Below are 20739 nucleotides of genomic sequence, written 5' to 3' on the forward strand. Positions count from 1 at the left end.
TTGAGGATAGATAGATAGATTAAAGATAGATAGATTAAAGATAGATAGATTAAAGATAGATAGATTAAAGATAGATTAAAGATAGATAGATTAAAGATAGATAGATAGATTAAAGATAGATAGATTAGAGATAGGTAGATAGACATGTGCCTGAAAAGTGAGTCCCTTTTTATTCTGTTGAAGCCTTTCGCTTTCATCGCCTGTTTTGTGTTGTCTTGGTTGTTCTGTTGGTGACGGCTGCTCTTTTTTCTTGTTTTCTTTCTTTGCAGGATCTTGGTTTATATCTTCATTCATTGTCTCAGCATACGTTTCAACGACGCATCGAGCTAGATGATGATAGGCGGTCTCTACACAAGCAAGGAGACGCCATTTCTTCTTTCAAGCCTTCGGAGGGAGCTTTGATAGCTGTCGTTCTTCAGTCAGGCACAGTTCTGCTTGTCGATGTCCTAGCAGAATCGATTGTTAGGAAGATCTCTCACCCTCAGGCTCCTGCGTCGTCTCTTGCCTTCTCGCCTGATGGACGGTGGCTAGCTATAGCTAGCTCGAGAGGTCCGCTAGGCTCGACCCTGTACATGTATGTTGCAATTTCAAAAGAAGAACTCTCAATCGCAGTGCGGATGATGAGGCTGTCGTCTATCACTCCTGTCATCAATATGATATATGCACTTACATCTACGCCGTGACGTAGATAGACAGATAGATAGGTAGATTAGCTAGATAGATAGATATATCATCCAAAGATAGATAGATGAATAGACAGGTGCTCGAATGTGCCTGTATGCATATAGATATATATACATATATAGAACAGATAGATATAAATGTATATGTCTATCTTCTAACTCTTTTCCTACACCTTTAGTTACGAAGGTTACTCAAGAAGGGATCTCGAACTGGACGTGTTGGTGCTTCATGTGGATGAGGCAGGAGTGAAGGCTATTCGGCCTTTGAATGTGTTTGACGGGCATCGAGGGGTGACTTCAAGACGACAGGGGTTAAGAAGCTATCTCCCGAGCTCTTTAGCTGGAGTTTCACGTGGCTTCTTGGATGCTAGCGTGTCCTTACTTTTTCGAAGTGATTTATGTCTATGTGTGTCTAGCATGTCTATCAGCTTGGATGTCTTGTTCATCTTACACAAAGCTGGCCTCTTCACTCCCTCTATAGGTCTTGACGGAGGGAGTGCCATTCTCCATGGACTGAGGATTCTGAAGAATTTTAGCCCAGGTCACAGATGAGAATTTGCCTGCTGTATAAGAGAGGACGTTTACCTATCTATCTACGTAGCCATCTATCTATTCATCTGTCTATATCTATGTCTTCATATGTAGGTGTAGATAGATGGTGTGTGTTGTTTCTTACTAGCTGCTTTTGCTCTCCCCTTCTTTCTCTCACTTTCGTTCTTTCTAGAAGTCGACGTTCACCATCTTTCTTTCCATATCGCATGCGGGGCTCTGATTTCTCTACCTTTCCCGCCAAAATTCGACTTTCGGGGGGCATCCATACTAAGATCTGTGTTCTCCGCTTGATCTTCTTTCTCTTCGTTTGTGCGTGTGCGCATGTGTGTATGTTTATAGCTATGACATACTTAGCGCGGCTGTGATCGATTGGCTACGGTTCAAGACGCCCGTCCTTTGTCTCACCTTCGATCCCACAGGGACGTTCCTTCTTACGTCTCATCCGCATGCTCGTGGTAAGGAAACCTCTTTGTATATACCTTGCCTCTCTCTTCTGCAGTTTTCTCGAATGCAAGTCGATCCATAGATGTGAAGAGCAGCCAGACGGCATACAGGGTCACATAGCTGCTTCTTCGTATCAGTTCTTCGTTTCCTCACAAGAGTGCTGTTTGAAGGAGCAATCATAGAAGCTGTGCACTTTCTTTCTTTCTTTCTTTCTCTCTTGTTATCTCTTGGTGTCCATTATGTATCTCCTTGAAGAAATGAGGGAGCATGCAAAGGAAACCTTCTTTCTGGCGTCAAGTTTACTTTGTTTGTCTGGCTATCTCATGTTTCCTCGCCCCCTTGTTCGACAGCGAAAAACAATGAAGAAGTACGTAATATATATATATATATAGATAAATAGATGTAGATTTCTATACATACTATGTATCATAGATAGATAGATAGATAGGATGTCTGCGTGTGTGGCTGTAAGAAGAGAAGTACGAGGTGTTGCTTGTTGATTTCCTCACAGTGAGGGAGTGAACGTGTATGTGTGTACTTATAGCTCATCTCTTTCCTCTTATAAGATTGACTCCTGTGTTTCTCTTGTTCTGGTGTATATACACCGCACCAACTGTACAGGGGGAGTGTATGTCTGGGCAAATAAGTATGCGTTTGATCCATCGTTGACGGCGCCACTGTTGAGCTCATCACCGACGGAGCCTTTTGATATGGAGGAACCTCATTCAGCTACGCCGTGTGAATACCAGTTTGAAGAAAAAGTCGAACAAGAAAGGCAGATGAAGGAGAAAGGCAAGAGAGAAGAAAGAGAGAAAGCCTTGTTAGGTGTTGTTGCAAAGAAATCACAGAAGACGCCTCTTTTTGAAGGCGCTCTTACTCTCTCTGGACTTCCGGCGGGAAGACTCCAGGCTTTAATGTATATTGAGGAAATCAAAGAGAAATGCAAAGTAAGAAAAGGATGACTGACCAATTCAAAGAACCTATTCTGTTGTAAAGATATCTGTGTCGATATAGACAATGAATGCATCCATCTCGGGTGAGCCAATGGTGTCTATGCACTTGATGCCTTGTGAGGGGAGTACATATGGAAGAGTGCTTCTTGCAAGGCTCCACGTAGTGGAGATTTTCTGAGAAGGTTCAGACACATGCGTGGACATCATCTGGTAGACGTCTACCTCTCTATCGATCTAACTGTCTATTCATCTATGCATGTATATATATAGAGAGAGAGAGATCGAAATGGGGGGAGCACGAGCTCTTCTCTGGGATGGATAGGAGGGACGAGCGGGAGAGGTCCGAGTGAGAGCGGTGGGGGCAGTTGTCTCTTTCTTGACATAACCAAGCGAACGTGTTGCAGTTCGGTGAAGCGCCCTAGCAAGGGGAATGCAGTCTATTCCTTGGATCTCGGCTTCTTCTCTCTTCATGTCTTGATCTTCTTCTTCTTTCTCTTCTTCATCTCTCTAGCCTTTATTTGTCTTGTTAGGGCGGGGCAGAAAGAGACTAGTTATAATAGAAGTAGGAAGATCCTGTGATAGAGGTTGCCTGACCGCAAGAAATTCTCCCTCGCCCGTGAGAGTCATTTTTGTCTCCATCTGCTCTTTGTTAAAGAAAGCGCCAATTGAGAGGCATTCCCTACTTTCTATAGAAGAAAAGAACTTTTCTGTCTCCTTTTCCTTCTTAGAGACTCGGCGGATGAAGCGCATCTGCATAGAGAAATGCGTACTTTCTTACATGTGTATGGAGTATGCTTGTCCGTAGCAGCTATGGAAGTTACGTGGAGAAGGTGGATCGACTTTGTATGCGGTTCAGGCCGTTGCACTCAAAGGCGGTAATGAGCCTTTGCCGCTGCTTCTTGGCTTTCTCTTCTTCGTTGATAACCTGTGCTTGTTCGTTCTCCATCACATGCAATGAGATAGATAGATAGATAGATTAAAGATAGATAGATAGATTAAAGATAGATAGATAGATTAAAGATAGATAGATAGATAGCGTGTCTATAGTCATTGCAATTGACTTATGCTGTTCTTTTTCCTGTCTCTTCTTTTGGTGTTTTTTATTTTCATGTGACAACAGCCTGTGGAGCCCGCGGCTGCACCTCGGGCAGCTCCCTTTTTTCTCCCTACACGATTTGACGGCACGACCCCCAAATTTGTATTAGAAGGGGGAGAAGATTTTGAGGCAAACGAAGGAAAGAAAGACTCTGTCTCTCCTGACGGACCTAGCGGAGAAGCTCTTTCTGCGATGAAAAATGAAGAAGATGCTATCGCGTTCTTTCAAGGACTTGGTAATACAAATGCTGGGGGGAGAAGTGAAGGAGAGAAGACGACGACGCCAAACAAGAGGGGAGATACAAGGATCTTTAATCGTGATACGGGCGGAGGTCTTGATTTATGTTCAAATCTACAGAAGCTGTTACGAGCCAAGGAAAACGAAACCAAGAAAGAACAGCAAAGTAGATACATGCGTAAGTCCCTTTCGCTACGAGAGGAGGGGGGGGAGGCATGAGAGGGCGAGGAATGAAGAAGTCATGAGCTGTTGCATGTAGCTTGGTAGGTACGCATGTTGACTTATATAGGTAAGCGCCGTGCATCTCTCGTATGTATGTAGAGCATGGCTATAGTCAGATTGAATGGGATATGAGTTAAGGTAGCTCGGTCAACTTTTCTTGTTCCTTCCGGGGGGGGTATCAGGCACGAGAAGACCGACCGATAGTCTATCCTCTTGGCCAGTCTAGCGTTCATGAATGATGTAGGCATGCGCATACGAATTCCCTACCTATAGAGATAGCAAAGAAGTCAAGGCGAATCCTAGAAGAAGTGTAGTACTGGCTGGATCTATATGCATAGAGATGGATCTCTGGGCATAGACGTATACCACATACGTAGTGGAACAGACCAAACAGGCAAGGTGTCTACCACGGCATGTAAGTGCATTGTTGTAAAACAAAAAAGACGTTCTAACGTAGGAGTAGTAGTTGCTCTTATTCCTCAGCGTAGATCTCCACTTCAGACCAAGCCCGGGAGGGGGGGGGCATGGACGGTTGTATCAGAGAGGGGTGTGTCCCCACCTGCAGATCAGGCCGCATCAGCTCAGCGTCTTTGTCGGTCTGTCTTATCTTAGCCCGCTCCACGCATCTTCTGTAGAGAGACGATCATATGATACGATCGCCTTCCCGGAGACATCAAGGACGGTTCGCCAGATAGACAGAGACAGACAGACAGAGCACCAAGGGCGCACTATTGTCACTCTCACCTCAGGAATACGAACTCCGATCATGGAGTTCCATCATGAGGTAGATCTTTCTGATTCTAGAGCGGCATGAGGAAGTTCGCTTTCTTTTCACACCTGTTTTCTATAGGCATACGTGTATGTATCTCTCTAGATGTAAGGCGGGTAGTAAGATGATGAAGAGATGGTTTCCGACTTGTATGTTTCAGGAGTTTTGCACTATTTGAAAGGCCTTTCGCCTTCAGCTGTCTCTCTTGCCCTGCATGAGCTTGGTCCTCTAGCAGGCGGGACAGAGCATGAGGTAGGGAACTAAAGAACTTCTCCATAAATCACCCTGATGCTGCCCTTTCCCATACGTGCCTATTCGTTCTGGAGGAGTCTCAAGGCTAGGCGTAGAGCTCTAGTCCATCCTTTGATCTCCGTCACCATGACCACCTGCTTTCAGAAAACCTTCCTTACAACTGTCTCTTTGTCTATGCATAGGTCTATCTCCTCTGTGAGAGTACTTGCCACTTGCACTTCCCTGTTTCCTTTCTTTTCAAGTGAACGGGCTTCGCCTCACGATCTTGGTCTGGGGCGTCAGACGAGACGAGACAGGCAGCTCAAGAATGTTAGCTAACCGTCTGCTTTCTAACTCTCTGTAGAGGCACACCGCAGATCGGCCCCGTATCATGCGAACACGAGTGGCTCCCGACAGGGGCCTTACCACCTTCTCACGTAGATTCGTCTCGCTGCTGAACTTCGTGCGAAATATTCTAGAGACTCTTCAAAGCATGTCTTGCTCGCCCGGCGTCAGATCCTGCTTTTTGTCTCTGCGTTCTGTCTCTACTCAATTCACATGTTTCACCCTCTTCTTCTTCTCACAGTAAGATCGTGACGTACGCCCTAGAGTGTCCGGTGTCGAACTTACAGAGAGAGAAGAGAGGGAGTAGATTTAGGGGGGTGTCTCCTCTCAAGGCCTTTCGTGCTGAGCTTCGGGTCGTCTTTCTCAGGTTGGCGTGCCATGCATACATACATATACATACATACATATGGAGATGGACAGGCATACGAACCTATTCGTACTTACGTGGCATGTGATACTCGCTGAGTCGTACAAAGAGTTCGATCCCGCGTAGCTCAGAAGTGATGAAGAGGACGCCAGAGGGAAGATTTAGGAAGATATCGTCTCTGTAGAAGAGAACCACCAGGCTTCCTTGCTTTCGGATTTTCTTGCTTTGTCGTCAGCGGGCTGATTCTGACCCATGAGGATTCTCTGCTTGATGTGGGTCTGTGTGTTCTTTTCAGTTCGTCGAGATGATGAAGGTCTTTAAACTGCATGCACTTAAACGTCATGAGGCAGATCTCGTGCAGAGTCTTCTGAATGTCTTTTTAAAGGTAAGCGTGTCTTTACTCTCCTTCTTGGTTTGACTAGTTGATCTAGCTGACGATATAGATCACGAGGAAATGGAGAATAAAACGGATCGAACACACTGTGCTCATGTAAGTAAGAAAATCTTGCACGACAAAGAAAGAACACATTTCTCTTTCTCTCTCTTCTTCCACGTTTGGGGCCTGTCGTCTAGACACGCCTTATCGCCGTCGGTGACCTTCGCTCCTCTTCGCTGAAATTTCGTTATGCGAACTTGAAACAAGCCCGTCTCTCTTCTATTCAGAACCAGCAGTATGTAGAGATGCTGAATCGCCCTATGTGTTTGACTTGCACCAGAGGGCAAGGGCTGAGATATGAATGTTGGGGGGATTGGGGGTTCAACGGTCCACTTCTATTCCTCTTGGAGATAGCCATATGAGGCCAAGGAGTTCGTAGATCTATAGTCTGCGTCGTAGCCCACCTTCGTACATCAAGAACACGCTGACAGTCTCTTCGACTTACGATAAATAGATAGATAGATTAAAGATAGACTCCAGTTTGACATGTGTTGTTTCCGTTGTTGTGTGTGTTGTTTGAAGGCCCACGGAGACGTCTTGATGCGCGCAGAGCCAGGGTCAGAGCTAGCTTCGCTATCGCAGGATCTAGAGAATCTCCTGAAGAGAGACTGGCAAAGCATCGAGCAACAGTTTCTACAGTTACAGTGTTACTTAAAGTTTCTAACGCATCTGCAGATGGACTCCTAGGAGTAGTAGTAGTGGGCGTGGAGTGTGCATACACACATGGCTATTAGGCAGCAACAGAGAGATCTTAGTGCTAGTCTCATATCAAGGGTAACGCGATCTTTCTTTCTGTTTCGAGAACCATCGGGAAAAAGAGACAGAAAGACTAGAAAGAACGTCATTTGTCAAGTCTTCTTTAGGTGTGTAGCGGATACAGGTGTGGCAGATCTGAAGTGAACGCAATTTTGGATGGCGAGAAGAAGAGATCACATGCAATGTTTGTATGAGGGGATGGGGCAGTAGACTGTTTTGATATAGAAGAAGATGAAGAGAAAGGAGAAGAAGGAGAGCAGGATGCTCGTTAATACGTGGTTGAGAAAAGTCAATGTCTTCTCTCCTACTTCGTTCGTTGTCAGGCATGCATGCACGCATGTCGTATGCTATATACATACATACATCTCATATGTCTTGGTTTCTGTATCCATCTCACTGCGTCAGGTGGTTGGATATAGAAACATGATCAATCAGTATATCGGACGATCTTGTGTCTTAGTAGTAACATGAATTTCTTAAGTCAGTCCCTCCTTCACAAACCATGCGAAAATGCGTCGGGGGATGACGCGTGTGCGATGTCTTGACCGAGTGTATGCACATACACTCCAGCTTGTGCACGTTCAAAGGTTTCACTCTCGCTGAAGGAACCGGTATTTTTTTGCGGTCTCTCTTCAGCCCGCAGAGCAACATACGCAACAGGCCCCGCTTTCTTCCTTCTTTGGTCCGTAGCTAGCTAGGGCGCCAGAGATTGTCATACAGACGAAGAAAGTCTCATCTTCGCTCTTCTAGAGGAGAAGTCCTTTCAGCCTTTCTATTTCGTCAGGTAGTCCATCCATAGGACTGCCCTCACGAGGGTGGACTAGCAAAAACTTGGAGGAGACTCCTTCTAGTTGTAGTCTACAACAGATGTGCTCTACATGTCAGGTTCTCGTATAACGTTACTTTCGTCCTTCCTATTGACCTACGAATTTGTTTTAGCAAGCTCTGTTCTCTGTCAGCAAAAGTTTAGGATATACCTACCGCGATATGAACATCCCGTAGAAGGCGAACTGCACTTGTGACATAGGCATCCTAAATGAAGGGGACGCGAATCTAGATTCCATATCGTTTTCTTGCGCGAGCCACCTCGTAATCTCTCCTTTAGTTCTTAAATCTCGTGAAAAACGAGCCGAGCCCACACACACACGGTTCACTAGAGTCTAAAGAGAATTAAAACAAGGTTTTTACTTCTTTCTTCTTTGAAAACCGTTATCACTAAGCCTTATGAGACTGTTTATGTAACCTTCCTAGCAGCTTTGAGGTCACTCCGCTGCAATCTTTCCCAGACGACGGAGACGTTCAAAACAGCCTGAATTGTATTGATCGATGCTCTCCCGTAGGAATGAATAGACTTTTATCTCGCTGAGCTTGTGCCTACCTACTACACCCTCAGACGTTGATGCAGACTACCTGTGTCTGACTATGTATCTGCAGAATATCGAACGCGTGACGGTTCTTTCGTACTTATTCTACGGCGAAACAGCGACAACGGGAAGTCTAGCTGAAGAACTCGCAGTGTAGATGTGTAAAAGAAAGTAAACATGGGGGATGACCCTCATCCCTTCAATTTAAGTGGAGATATGATAGCTAGTCAACAACGCTCTCACCATCGAAGCATGTGCCACCCCCCCTTAAGAAAGGAGTTGTCTCGATACTAGGCCCTGGTTACTCTTTGACGTCCGGTACTAGGACCTCCGCTCCGGCTGTGTTCCTCTATGTGAAGTTAACTACCGCTAATGCCCGGATAGTCGCGCTCCCCTAGTCGGAACCCCTATGGAATGGCCTTCTTGTGTTGAAGAAAGAATGAAAGAGTGAGGAAGGAAGCAAGAAAGAACGAAAGAATCTGTTTCTTGATTTCGAGTGAAGGTGAAAGAGCAAAGAGCCCGGGAAGGAACTGTGTGGTGTCTGAAGAAGTACGGCCTGTTGATGCTTGCATAGAGGAGAAGAGAGGAGAGAGGCAGTGACAATCTCCTCAATCTTTGTCGGTCTTCTTTCTTTTCTGCTTTTACGCTTCTTTCTTCTCCGATGCACACAGCTACAATTTTGAAAGACGTTACCCCCCGCCATATCACGTCGTCGCCTTATCTCCCGTACAGAGCAGGCACGAGCACAGACGACATGTAGATCGAACACCCAAACCATCATCTATCCTGTCGTAAGACTCTCACCATCTACGGTTGAGCCCTGCTGTGAAAACGTTAAAGGGGAAGCTCCGCATGCGGGAAACAGAAATCGAGAAAGCCTACGGTAAAGACACCTCTCTCGTTGGTCGCGGAAAAAGAACCAACTCGGGGAAAAGTCGCCGTTTGCTATCTGATAGGAAGTCGAGCTCAGAAAGTCTAGATCTGTCTTCTTCTACACTTGAACAGGGATCTAGATCTTAGGAGAAGTAAGAAACAGTACACGACACATTCCTATTGTTTTTCATTCAGATCGTGAGAGGAGAGAATCTGTCACTGACAAAGAAAGAAACTTCTCCAGTGAACACCGGCATCCACCGTCTCGACGTACAGGTAGATGGAGGGGTAAGGCACGTACACACATACAGCAGCGAGTTACCTGATACATCCTGTAACCCGTATCTACATAGCGACGGAGAGAGAGAGAAAGACACCTCTGTAGATAGATAGATAGATTGAAGACAGAGAGATTCGAGATGAATAGATTGAGATTCCTATACTTGCACGCATTGGCGATGGTGTAGAATGAGAGAGAGTATGGACACTCCTGTACCCATGCGCTGTTGAATCTCCATACACAGTAAGCATGTGAAAAAGGAGAAGAGAAGAAGTTCCGCACTCGCCATGGTTCTGTAGGACGATTTGAGAAAAGCGTGTCCATATGTCTGTCCCTTACTGTCTCCATGGTGTAGCTCCATCCACACTCTAAGTGTATGATGCGTTAGTGAAGTAAGACAAAGAGAGATCTAACTCTAAACGGGTGTCTCTACATGCATGCACATGGATACTTGTCCATGTTTTTAGATAAGTTGTGAGACATTTCGGAGCATGTGACACGTTAGACACAGCCGATCCAAGAAGAGATCATAGCCCGGCCATTCCTTTCAGCTTGACGAGCTCTCCATCTTTCTTTAACTCGAACCATTTGCAAGCGAACCTCGGAGCTAATCGATTCAGGGGGAAGCTGCCTTAAGATCCATTCAGGAGTCCATTCGACAGCGTCTGAGCTACTACCTCTCCATAGAAGTCTAAAGAATCCCTGGCCATAGCAGCTTCGATACTGAACGACCATCTGGACAACACGAGGTGGGGGTGAGACAGTCATTACCACTGTATTAGGAGAGGGAGAAGAAGCTCCATTCTCTTGCTCGTTCTGGTGCTGCTGTCCCTGTGACGGAGTCGAATGAGAAGGACCTTGCGACGACGACGACGACCAAAAGAGAGAAGATGAAGAGGAACAAGAGGATGATGCATGAAGAGGTTGGGAGACGCTATGACCGTCACCACGACCAGGAAGGGAGTGAGGAAGAAGAGAGTTGGGAGTAAAACTAGGCTGACCGAAGGAAAAAGAAGAGAAAGCCGTTTCTTCATCTCCACCCCCATCGTTGTTTGGTCCTTGTTCTTCACCCTGTCCATCTTCTTCTTCCTCCTCCTCATCTTCATCGTCGCCCTCGTCGTCAGACGATAAAGCGGGAGGTGTACATGACAGGAGGTCAACAGATGCTCCTTCATTTGAAGTACTGTAACCTGGAAGAGAAGAGGAAGATGAAGAAGAAGAAGAAGAGAAAGAAGACGACGATGATGGTAATCGAATATCATCTGTCTTTTCATCTCCATCTAAATGACCATAACTTTCTCTATGATTCTCTCGTGGATGTCTTCTTCCTCTTCTTACATTCATCTCTTCTTCATCTTCTTCCTCATTTTCCACCGGCCCTCTTTCACATATTCCCTCATGCTCTTCCTCCTCCTGCTGTTCTTCCTCTCCTTCTTTTTCTTCTTCTCCAGACCCTTCTTTAGGCTTGGGGTCCCCATGATCCTCCTTACCTGGAGTCATAGCTCTCGTCACATGGCCCCATGCATGAAAGGTTTCTATACCTAGTACCGTCTCAGCTTCCTCAAGGAGTTCCTCTAGACCTTCAAGATGTTCATGAGGTTCCCATGTATCATCCGCAGGTACATAATCCTTCCATCGAACCTTAAAGCGTTTACTACCATCGACTAGCCTTCTTACCCCGACAATTCGCTCGACTTCATATAACTCTACAACTTCTTGAGCTCCATCTCCATTCCACGTTAAACACCATGATGGAGCTGAAGCAACAGCGGCACCAGCTCCAGTACTTCCTAATCTTCCTAGGGTATTCTGGCCATCGTCATCTCCTTCGACTTCTTCTTCATCGGCATCGTCTTCTTCATCTTCTTCCTCTTCCTCCTCCTCTTGATCTTCTACCTCTTCTTCATTCTCATGTTCATCTTCACAGGCTTCTGCGACTCTGTTGTCATTCTCGCTTCTCCCTGCGGTTCTTCCTGAACCCCCCCGTGAAGGAAGTAAAGGAGGCTGCTGGGGATGCTGTTGAGTTGAGGAGGAGGAGGAGGAAGAACAACTCTCTCCCCGGGATATCAAGGCCGGAGATGGATTCCCTGCAGGGGGCCCGGGAGAAGAAGAGAATCGAAGAGCATCTCCTCCTGTGAGACTACGACGATGATAAGGACCACCACTATTAGCACTATCGCCAGAAGAGAGTGGCATCTCTTGGGTTAGATTTCCTCTCACATTTCCAGCCGCAGTAGGTGGAGGAGGAGCAGTAGCATCACCAGAGAAGGCAATACCAGGCCCCCCACCTGTGATCGTATGACTTTCTCTTGATCGATCTCCCGGTCTCGGTAGAATAGGGTGGGCGTCACGGCCACTTTCAGTGAGATGCTGACCTCTTGATGGACTTCCCCCTATCCACGTAGGTGGTATGAAGCCTCTCTGAAGGGATGACGAGCATGAGGATGGTACTAGCGTTTGGTTCTCCAACCCCCGTAAAGCATCTGACTGAGCCTCCGCACTACCTCTTCCTCTATCACCCATAAGATGGCCCGTTCGTATCGCTTCAACTCCTCTACCTGGAGATATCTCTTGCTGACGAAGATCTCCCGATAACGCCATAGAAGGACGATAAGAGGATCCTTCTTCTTCTGGTCTAGTTGATCTCCCCATCTCCTGAGGGGGGATGATAGTACTTGTCGAAGTTCGGACGACGTTTCCTGCATTCATGGGAAGAAGGTTTCTATTCAACATATCAACATTTGGGTGGGTATAGCTTGTCCGTCCTCCTCTAGAATGATGGTAATAGAGGTTATTTCGAGAGATCTGCTGGAGAGTTCCTGAGAAAGGAAGCATACCTTGATAAGCATTCGCGCCTTCATAACTTATGATCCCTCCTGTATTCTCTCCTAAGAGACCCTCCCCCGGTTGTTGCCCTGGACGTATGTAAGAAGATGAGATATCTCCAAGTAAGGATGAAGATGAGACTGGTGCTGTCCCTAGTGGAATGGACGTCGGCCTTGGACCTGTACGATCATTAAGATGGCTCACGGCCCCTGTAGGACTTCTCAGCATCGGGCATATTTCAGGATTGTCTGATAATGGTGGATATCTCGCTGGAGAGAGAGAGAAAGACGTCGGACGCAATTGATTTGCCGTTGTAGGTCTACCTACTCGGGCTGCTGCGTCGAGGAAAGAAGACGATGAGGGGCCAAGAAGGATCTGAGATGAGACCATACTCCTATTGCTATTCTCTTCTTGCTGGAGCTGTGGTTGTTGTCCACGGAGAGCTTCAATAGTATTGGGTGAATGAGTAAAAGGAGCATGAGCTGGAGCAAGTCTGTGATCTTCGTTCACTGTGTTTTCTCCTCCTCGGTTTGGATGACTTGGAATCCCTTCTCCTACTACTCTACGGGGTGGTGGCAAAGAAGAAGGCGAGACCTCATTTCTTATACCTCCTCTCGAGGCCACGTGTGCTCTAAGTGTATCAACTAGGCGTCTTTGTCTTTCTATGTGCTCCAATTGAACACCTAAGCAACGACGAAGATGGTGTTCTTCATCTTCTACATGAGACGCTGAATGAGATCTGTGTGTATCTAGAGGTGGAGACGGTCTCCTCACCTCTTCACGCCGTACCCTAGAACGTTCTTGCCCTTCTTCCTGTCTTTGTGCCGAGCATGCATGAGAAGGGCTAGATCCTCCTACCACAGGGGGTAGAGACGAAGGAGTTCGTATTGTACACGTCTCTTCATGAGAAGCTCCACCTTCAATAGCTTTTGGCTGGTGCATTATATAAGGTATCTCGCTAGAGCGGATGTCTCTGCTATGTATGGAAGGCAGGTTCTCAGGTCGAAATGACGCGTCTTGTGAAGGAGATGATAAAGAACGAGGTGCCTGCAACGGTCCTCGTAACTGACCTCGACTGCCTCTTTCTTCTCTAAGAGGAGAACCTCTACCCGAGGGGGGTGGGAGGACTCCAAACAGAGCAGGAGGAAGAGCAGATGGCTGCTGAGAAGGAGGAAGAGAATTCTCCTGCCTGATCTCTGCGTAACTTCGTTGCCGATCCTCCCCCTGGAGACCTCCTCCTTCTCGACTACTATCGTATGGCGACGGTATATGAGGTCGAGTGGTGTCTCCGACCCCCAGCCCCTCTTGAGAAGGATGTGGGTGGTGATCATCTGGAGACGGGTAGCTATCTTGTCTCAAGCCGAGCGACGATGAGGAAGAACCAGTTGGGAAGTGATGCGAGACCAGGGGCCGAGTGGGAATATGAAGAGGAGGAGAGAAAGATCCTGTTTGCTGATCCGATCCGCCAAAATTGGGAGTTGACTCAACTAAACCTGGAGCCGAGTGAGGTCTATATGAAGCCTGTCTATCCGGAGAGGCAGCTTGAAGAGAAGATGGAATCAGCTGGCTCGAGTGAGCTCCGGAAGACGGTCTTACCTCGTCCCCGCTTGGAGGAGGTATGACTATAGACGAATCTGCATGTAAAGGGACTTCTCCCTCTGGACGGGAATGCAAATAAACACCTGTCCGCCCGCTTACGATCGGTGACGGCCTTTCTTCAACGTTCTTTTCGAATTCGCTCCCTGACCTCCCACCTTCCTGAGAACCTATCTGCTTCTCCTCCTCTGTTTTCGAAGGCGTCGTCGTATCTCCACCTGCTGTCCTTCTTACTACACCTGATCCCTGCTTCCCAACACTATTAGTAACTGAAGGTAGAACAGTCCTCGGATCAAGAAGACTTGCCTCGGTCCTTCCTATAGAAGTAGATCGCCTCTGAGATAGACGTCTATCTCCTTCTCCTACTACCGCTAAAGGAGGAGTTCGTGTATTCGATGAAGTTCGACCTGCACTACGATGAGCGTCTGGAAGCAACGACAAAAGGCGATTGAGGCACCTCTGAGACTCAACAATGTATCGATCCTCTGTACTTCCTCCTGAGACTTCCATTCCCCTGCTAGACTGTCCTATGCTTCTCTCGTTATCTTGGACTTGAAGGGGGGCTCCATAGAACGAAGGTGGCCTCTGAATAACGACAGGCGAAGGAAACAAATGGGAAAGAGGGAAAACTGCGTATAAGAAGACTATCGGAAGCAAAAGGGCTTGAGGAGACAGCAGGAGTGCTGTGAAGCTGTCTCTCCTCATGAAGTGAGTGGTATGACTAAGTGAGTGAGATGACTGCGATGTAACTGTCGAGCCACGGATTGCATGACTACTCGCTGGCTGATGGAGCAGAGAATCTCCGGGTATACTAGAGCATGCAGGGAGAGAAGGTGGATGAGGTGAGGCAGCAGTCCTTCCCCGGTAGGTAGATGATATCTCGGAGAGGATACCAGAGATGAGGAAGATAGTAAAGAAGAAGAAGAAAGACGGAAAGAAGGAACTGTGTATATGAGAGATCATGCAATCTCCTGGGGTTCTAATGTTGATGTAGGGTGCGTAATACATTACTGAGGGGGGGTAACGTGAAGACACCTATGCATGTTGAATTGGAAGTTGTCTCTCTCCTTCGTGTATGGATGGGACGGAAACAGGACAGGCGTTTGAAGGGAGTGAAGGCCTGGGGTGGGAGAGGCACGACACATGACAGGGGTCTTTAGAGAAGAATTGCAACAAGGCAGTAGGGACACAGCCCGACCTGATCTTGTCCCCCTCCCTCACCAACAGAGACAGAGACAGCCTCTGTTATAGAGGGGAAAGCCGACAACAACGGGTCCTACTTCCTGTCTATGTAGGAAGCTATCATCTCTTTGACTCACACATCTCAAAACTGGAGACCCTAGGCCTCTCTTATCGACTGGTGTAGTCAGGTCTGGGATAGACAGAGGAGCGAACAGCGAGGGTTCTAACCTTTCTCTCACCTCTTCTTGGGAGACTGGCATCCCATACTCTTGTCCGGAGCCATGAGGACTGACACAAGCGAACGCAGCTTGACTTTTTGAAATATCTCCACCCTGCTGAAGAGAAAGACTCCCGCGGGCCTCGTCTGTCCCCCTGCGGAGGGGACGGCCGGCGTCCGCCCTAGGTTCAAACTGGGGAGCGTGTTGAAGAGAGAGAGGGGAAACGAAAGTCGTTCCACTAGAAACACAAGAGATCACTCCCTGTCCCCCAGGAATGAATGTGTTTCCTTGGAGATGAGGCTGTATCGAGGTGTCTCCTGTTGTAGTAGGCCTAAGGGTCGTAGCATCTTCAGGCAATCTACGAGACATACCTCCTTGTCCTCGATCGCCTCTTTCTTCCCTTTCATCACGCATAGCTGAGAAACGGCTACTACTACTACTACTCCCATCCGAGGGGAAAGTGACACATGGATCAGCTGATTTAGGTCGAGGGGGATGGGGAACGGATACGGCATTCTCTTCGACATGGGATCCCCCCTCACAAGAACCTGAAGTAGCAGGATATTCACCGGGGATGGCTGTAGTTGTTCTTCTGTTTTGAGTGTTGATACTCCCTCTCGGTCCTCCTTCTCCTGAAAAGCTTGAGATTGCCCTTCTTGCTTCCGCCGATCCCGCAGATGAAGACCTTAGCATAACCGAACCTCTCCTATGATAGAGATCTTCACCTACATAAGACGCAGCTCCTCTCTCTCCTCTAGTGGATCCAGAGGAGAAGGCCGGATTAACAGTAAGCAGAGGAACTTCCTGTATAAGCGTCCTCGGGCCGGGATAAAGTGAGGACGATGGGGGAACAGACGGTGTACTCCTTTGACAATCTCTGTATGAAGAAGAGAAAGGAGTAGGTGGATCTGCTCCACCTTGGGATGATAGAGGAATCGAAGGACGTATACCACCACTAATCGAAGATGAGGATGCTGTCATCGTTCCTTCTATAGGAACTCCACCTGGATGACTAGGATATTGCCTAGGAGGACTTCTGTTCTGTTGTCCATGTTGCTGTCCCCTGTTCAGTCCCCTCAGTCCTCGTATCATGCCCCTTTCTTCTGCCATTATCATTCCTCCCCCGCATGCGCTAGGAACATGGTGATTAGGACCTGTACAGTCCTGATAGTTAAGAAACGCGAGACTTTCATTTCTTACATCATTCGGAAAGCAAGTCACTGATAAATCCCCCCCTGAAGACGCAGCATGGCCTGCTCCTCCTCCTCCTTTTGTAGTTTCATGTTGACCGTTGTTCCCATCCCCCGGAGCTGTCGGATTTGTGCCAGTAGGTAGCGATGAAGGGACGAAACCTCCGTTCACCGAGGAATGAAGAGGGGGAGGCATCAGACCTGAGGTAGAAGAAGGAAGAAAGGAGACTCTATGTGTTGAAGGGAAGGCTCGATGTCTCTCGTCAGGTGCCGGGGACATGGAGAGAGGAGGAGGATTTGCAGTGCCGGGGCCATGGAGATGACTTGAGACAGGATGATGAGGAAGAGAAGAAGGGAGATTTTCATGTCTTTGAGGAGAAGAGACTGAAGAAGTTTGGACAAGAGGTTGGTGGTGATCACGGGCGGCTTGACCAGAAGACGACGAGGACGAGGTCCTATGGCTCTCATGAAGGAGAACAGCTTGACTAGAGAAAGATCGACGGGAATCACGATGGATCGGCGGGGTCGTCATGTGATCATTCGCAGAAGATGTTATTCCCGCCTGTTGTGGATCAGAAGGCGGAAGACGAGGAGGAGGAGGAGGCTGAGACATATGAGAAAGAGGTTCCACGTTCTGCAGATACACGTTCGACAAACCTCCTCCTCCATCTGGTCCTTCTGGTAAGAGCTGCGGGTGTACATACGGCACAGGTGTGGCACCAGAGGAACGCTGAGATGATCCATTCGTCGCACCCGACGGTATAGCACCAGGCAGAGGGGGGGGATGGCTTGAAAACGATGAAGAAGATTGTGATTGATCTTGAAGAGGAAACGATGGAGTAGTCAAGGGATGAGACGAAGTAGAGAAAGGAGGATATCCTGCGCGATACTCGCCAAGAGGGCGACCAGATACAAACGGAGACGTGTTATATCCATAGTACGATGGAGGAACATAATGTTGATATGAAGGAATAGTTGCCTTCTCTCTATCCCCGTCTGTTACTATGGTTGATCGGTTCGTATGAGGTGCATGAGGAATAGTATTAGGAGATGGATTCATCCCTTGCGGAAAGAAAGGTGAGGCATTAGGGATAGTATCTCCATAAGACTGAAGGCTTGACGGTATAGAAGGTAAAGCGACAGGCGTTTGTGATGGGTGCGTCGATATGACAAAAGCTGAAGCAACACGGCCTTCTACAGATGCGGTAACATCTCCAGTAATACCATTAACCTGAGTAGGAGGAGGTAAAGAAGAAGAAGAAGACGAAGAAGTACGAGGGCCTAATGACGAAACACAAGAGGGAAGGACCCCTGAGGATGTTGTTCGCTCTCTTTCATCATTCCCGAACAATCTCACAGAATTCACGTGAGAGGAAGAGCCTTGCTGGAGTAAGGAATCTCCTGTATTTCCTGTCGAGGAAGATGGTGGTACAATGGGAGGGGGAGGAAAGTACGTCGTCTGTAAGATATCTGTATAAGATCGATTCTGATAGGGAAAGCCGGAACCACCCAAAGCCTGAGAGTGGACGGTCTCCTCTTGCCGTGTGGTACTATGACTATCACGGATGGACGTGTCTGGTATATACGGAAATCCTCTACCTAGAGAAGCAGGAGTAATGAACTCCTGGTTTGACCTTCCCCTCCGCCCTTCATGGCTTTCAGTTCTTACGCCGTCCCCGGGAAGTAAAGAGGAGAAACTTCCAGGAAAAACACTTGAAGAGGATGAACCAGCAAGTTGAAGAGAAGTCCTTACGTTGTCTCCCCCTACTCCTACTCCTGAAGAGTGGGTGGGGGCCTGTACATACAGCGAAGGATTTTGTATCGTAGAATCAGACAGGCGGATTCTATTGACAGCATTAAGCTCCTCACTTGAAGGTTCCCCTCCATGAGGAAGAGACACACCTCTCTCACTAATCAAAAAATTCTGAATTGGAATAGCATGTCCCGGCCCGCCATTCAAGACAGGAGAAGTCTCGACTGCTCCAGTTGAACCTCCTGGACCGCTTGTAACAGGGTGTGCATACACCTGATGACTTGAACTGCTAGCCCTTGCACCCGCGCTGCCCGTTCCGACCGTACTAAGGAAGAAAGGATAATGACTAGAGAAGTTTCCACTCCTCCTCAACTCACCAACTCCTCCTCCATCATACTGTTGTATTCTACGATCAGTCCCTCCGATCCCTTCACCGCCGCCTCCCTGTAAAACGTAGGGATACAATTGATGCCTAAGTCCTCCTTCACTTCGGACACGGGAACCATTCCTCCCCGACTGTAACGTTTCTTCTTCTCTATGTCCGTTAGACGTGAAAGACGACCCTCTCGTCTGAGAGGATTCTTCTCCTCTCCTTCGCCGTACATCTGCCAGCCTAGCATCAGTTCTCAGAGCTCTCTCTATAACACCTCCTTCCCTGCCTACTGAAACTCCCCGCCCTGTCAGATCTAGACCGGTATGCGTCGTATACGACACCTCCCTCGGCGGGGAAGGAGCACCTCCGTGGGAGGTAGGGACACCATTGACAGGTGGGTAATCAGCTGCTGGAAGTTGATCTCGTCCAGACCCACCTACGTGCCGAGAGGAATCGGAAGGAAACTCATTCGGATAAATAGGAGAAAAAGAAGGAGAGAAAGCATCGCTGGTCTCAGTTTCCACGTCGCTCGCATGCTTCGCTACCACTTGTTGTATTGGCCAAGGGAGACCTCCAGTAAGGAAGGGCGCAACAAACAGAGAGGGAGAAGAAGGAAAGCGTGACGAAGAAACAGATGAAGATGAAAGTCCGTTACCCGTTGGAGAGATCGAGCTAACCAGGGGAGATATCTCCTGGCTAGTACAAGAATGACCACCAGGCGGTTGAACACCTGGAGGGATGTGTGAAGAGACAGGAGGGGGAAAGAAAGAGAAGCCATCATGACGAGAAGGAGACCGAGGGGAAGAGCCAGTCAGATCACAGGGCGACATTCTCTTCCACGAAGGAAAGCAAGGGAGAAAAAGAGAAAGACGACTCAGCTCCCTTCGCGCACAAACAAGCTCAGGTGTGAGGGGGTCGAAGAGGGACGGCACCGCGTCCCCTAGTGCGAATCTTCACAAAAGGGCCAGAAAAAAAAACAAAGAAAAGCAGGAAGAAAGGATAGAAACGGGAGATTGAGATGGGGCGGCCCCAAACAAGAGAAAGACGTACTGCCCGCTCCTCTTGAGAAACGTCAACAGACCAGTCAGGAGTAGACTGGTGAAACAAACAGTCAGGGCACGGACATAAGAAAGAGGAAAAGCCACAGCGCTTGAAAGAAGGGGGGAAGGAGAAAGCTCAGTTCCAAAGACGAAAAAGGAAACATCTCTCAGGAACGAAGAAAGAGTACGAGTGCCGGGTACATTTCAACAGCATGGGAGAGGCCGGTGCATGGAACGGTTACATGGCTTTGTACGGCACTCACGCGAAAGTGGCAGAAGCAGGCATCCTGAAAAGGAGAAAAGAAAGCCAGGAAAAGAAGGGAGAGTTGACTAGCGAAAGAAGTCGAAACTTCGAGCTCATAACAGTTCCTGGCTTACGATTACCACCGGCAGGCAGAGCCGCTGAAGTCTCGTTTCTTTCACGTCCAGTGCCACTTCGGAGAAGAGACTGACATAGCTTCAGTTTTTGATCTAACCGGGAACGGAAAGAAACGCTCTTTGTTTCTGCCTTCTTCCCAAGAATCGGGGTCGACTATTTTGACGGAGTTCTAACGGACCTCCAACGAGCTCTCGGCATCTAAACTGCATCACGAGAACAGAGCCGTTTCGCTCGCGCCCCAGTGCCGAAGTCAGCCTTGCCTCGGGGTGTACGTCCACTCCAAAGAAGCCAGGAGCAACCTAGAGAGACAAAAAAACGAGGAGCTGGATCAGGAGGAGGTCATTACTTTGTCAATACCATCAACAACCAGCCAACAAACAACCGTGTAACTTTTCTCTTTGGGAAGCCAGCTGAGTTAGTGCATCCGGCACACTCGAGCCGGGTGGGCCCTGAGGCATGGCATGCAGCGGCCTTGGAGTCCACATTCGGAATGTGACAGCTCACTCTGTTTTTGAACCAGTAGAATAGAAACGAGGAAATCTGCTTAGTGACGCATTTCCTGTTCTAAGTCCGT

The 20739-nt window shown here is 48.0% G+C and overlaps 2 protein-coding genes across 2 annotated transcripts in view; one reads left to right on the forward strand and one right to left on the reverse strand.

Moving 5' to 3' along the window:
• The window catches only part of CSUI_003437 (wd g-beta repeat-containing protein), a 15791-nt gene extending 8177 nt beyond the window's left edge, over nt 1-7614 (forward strand). Inside the window, exons 6-12 of the mRNA XM_068063635.1 lie at nt 270-574; nt 1575-1690; nt 2301-2626; nt 3753-4143; nt 5117-5208; nt 6195-6284; nt 6858-7614. Of these exons, the coding sequence (XP_067924388.1) occupies nt 270-574; nt 1575-1690; nt 2301-2626; nt 3753-4143; nt 5117-5208; nt 6195-6284; nt 6858-7022 (1485 nt within the window). The 3' untranslated portion in view covers nt 7023-7614. The remainder of the gene's footprint in view (nt 1-269; nt 575-1574; nt 1691-2300; nt 2627-3752; nt 4144-5116; nt 5209-6194; nt 6285-6857) is intronic.
• A 1497-nt stretch (nt 7615-9111) lies between these two features.
• Nucleotides 9112-20517, reverse strand: CSUI_003438 (chromo (chrromatin organization modifier) domain-containing protein). Its single transcript, XM_068063636.1, has 2 exons — nt 15452-20517; nt 9112-14615 (listed from the first exon to the last, which is right to left on the reverse strand). The coding sequence occupies exons 1-2, from the start codon at nt 19574-19576 to the stop codon at nt 10110-10112; spliced, it is 8631 nt and encodes a 2876-aa protein (XP_067924389.1). The 5' UTR covers nt 19577-20517; the 3' UTR covers nt 9112-10109.
• Nucleotides 20518-20739: the final 222 nt, after the last annotated feature.

This window comes from Cystoisospora suis (assembly GCF_002600585.1).
Source record: "Cystoisospora suis strain Wien I chromosome Unknown contig_1534, whole genome shotgun sequence".
Taxonomy (NCBI): domain Eukaryota; phylum Apicomplexa; class Conoidasida; order Eucoccidiorida; family Sarcocystidae; genus Cystoisospora; species Cystoisospora suis.

Excerpts from the sequence above, each read along its gene's own strand:
- CSUI_003438 (XM_068063636.1), bottom strand. The coding sequence starts at position 19,576 with ATGTCGCCCTGTGATCTGACTGGCTCTTCCCCTCGGTCTCCTTCTCGT. Across the intron at positions 14,616-15,451 it reads TGCCAGTCTCCCAAGAAGAG|AGGCCACCTTCGTTCTATGG; the intron begins GTGAGAGAAAGG and ends GTCGTTATTCAG.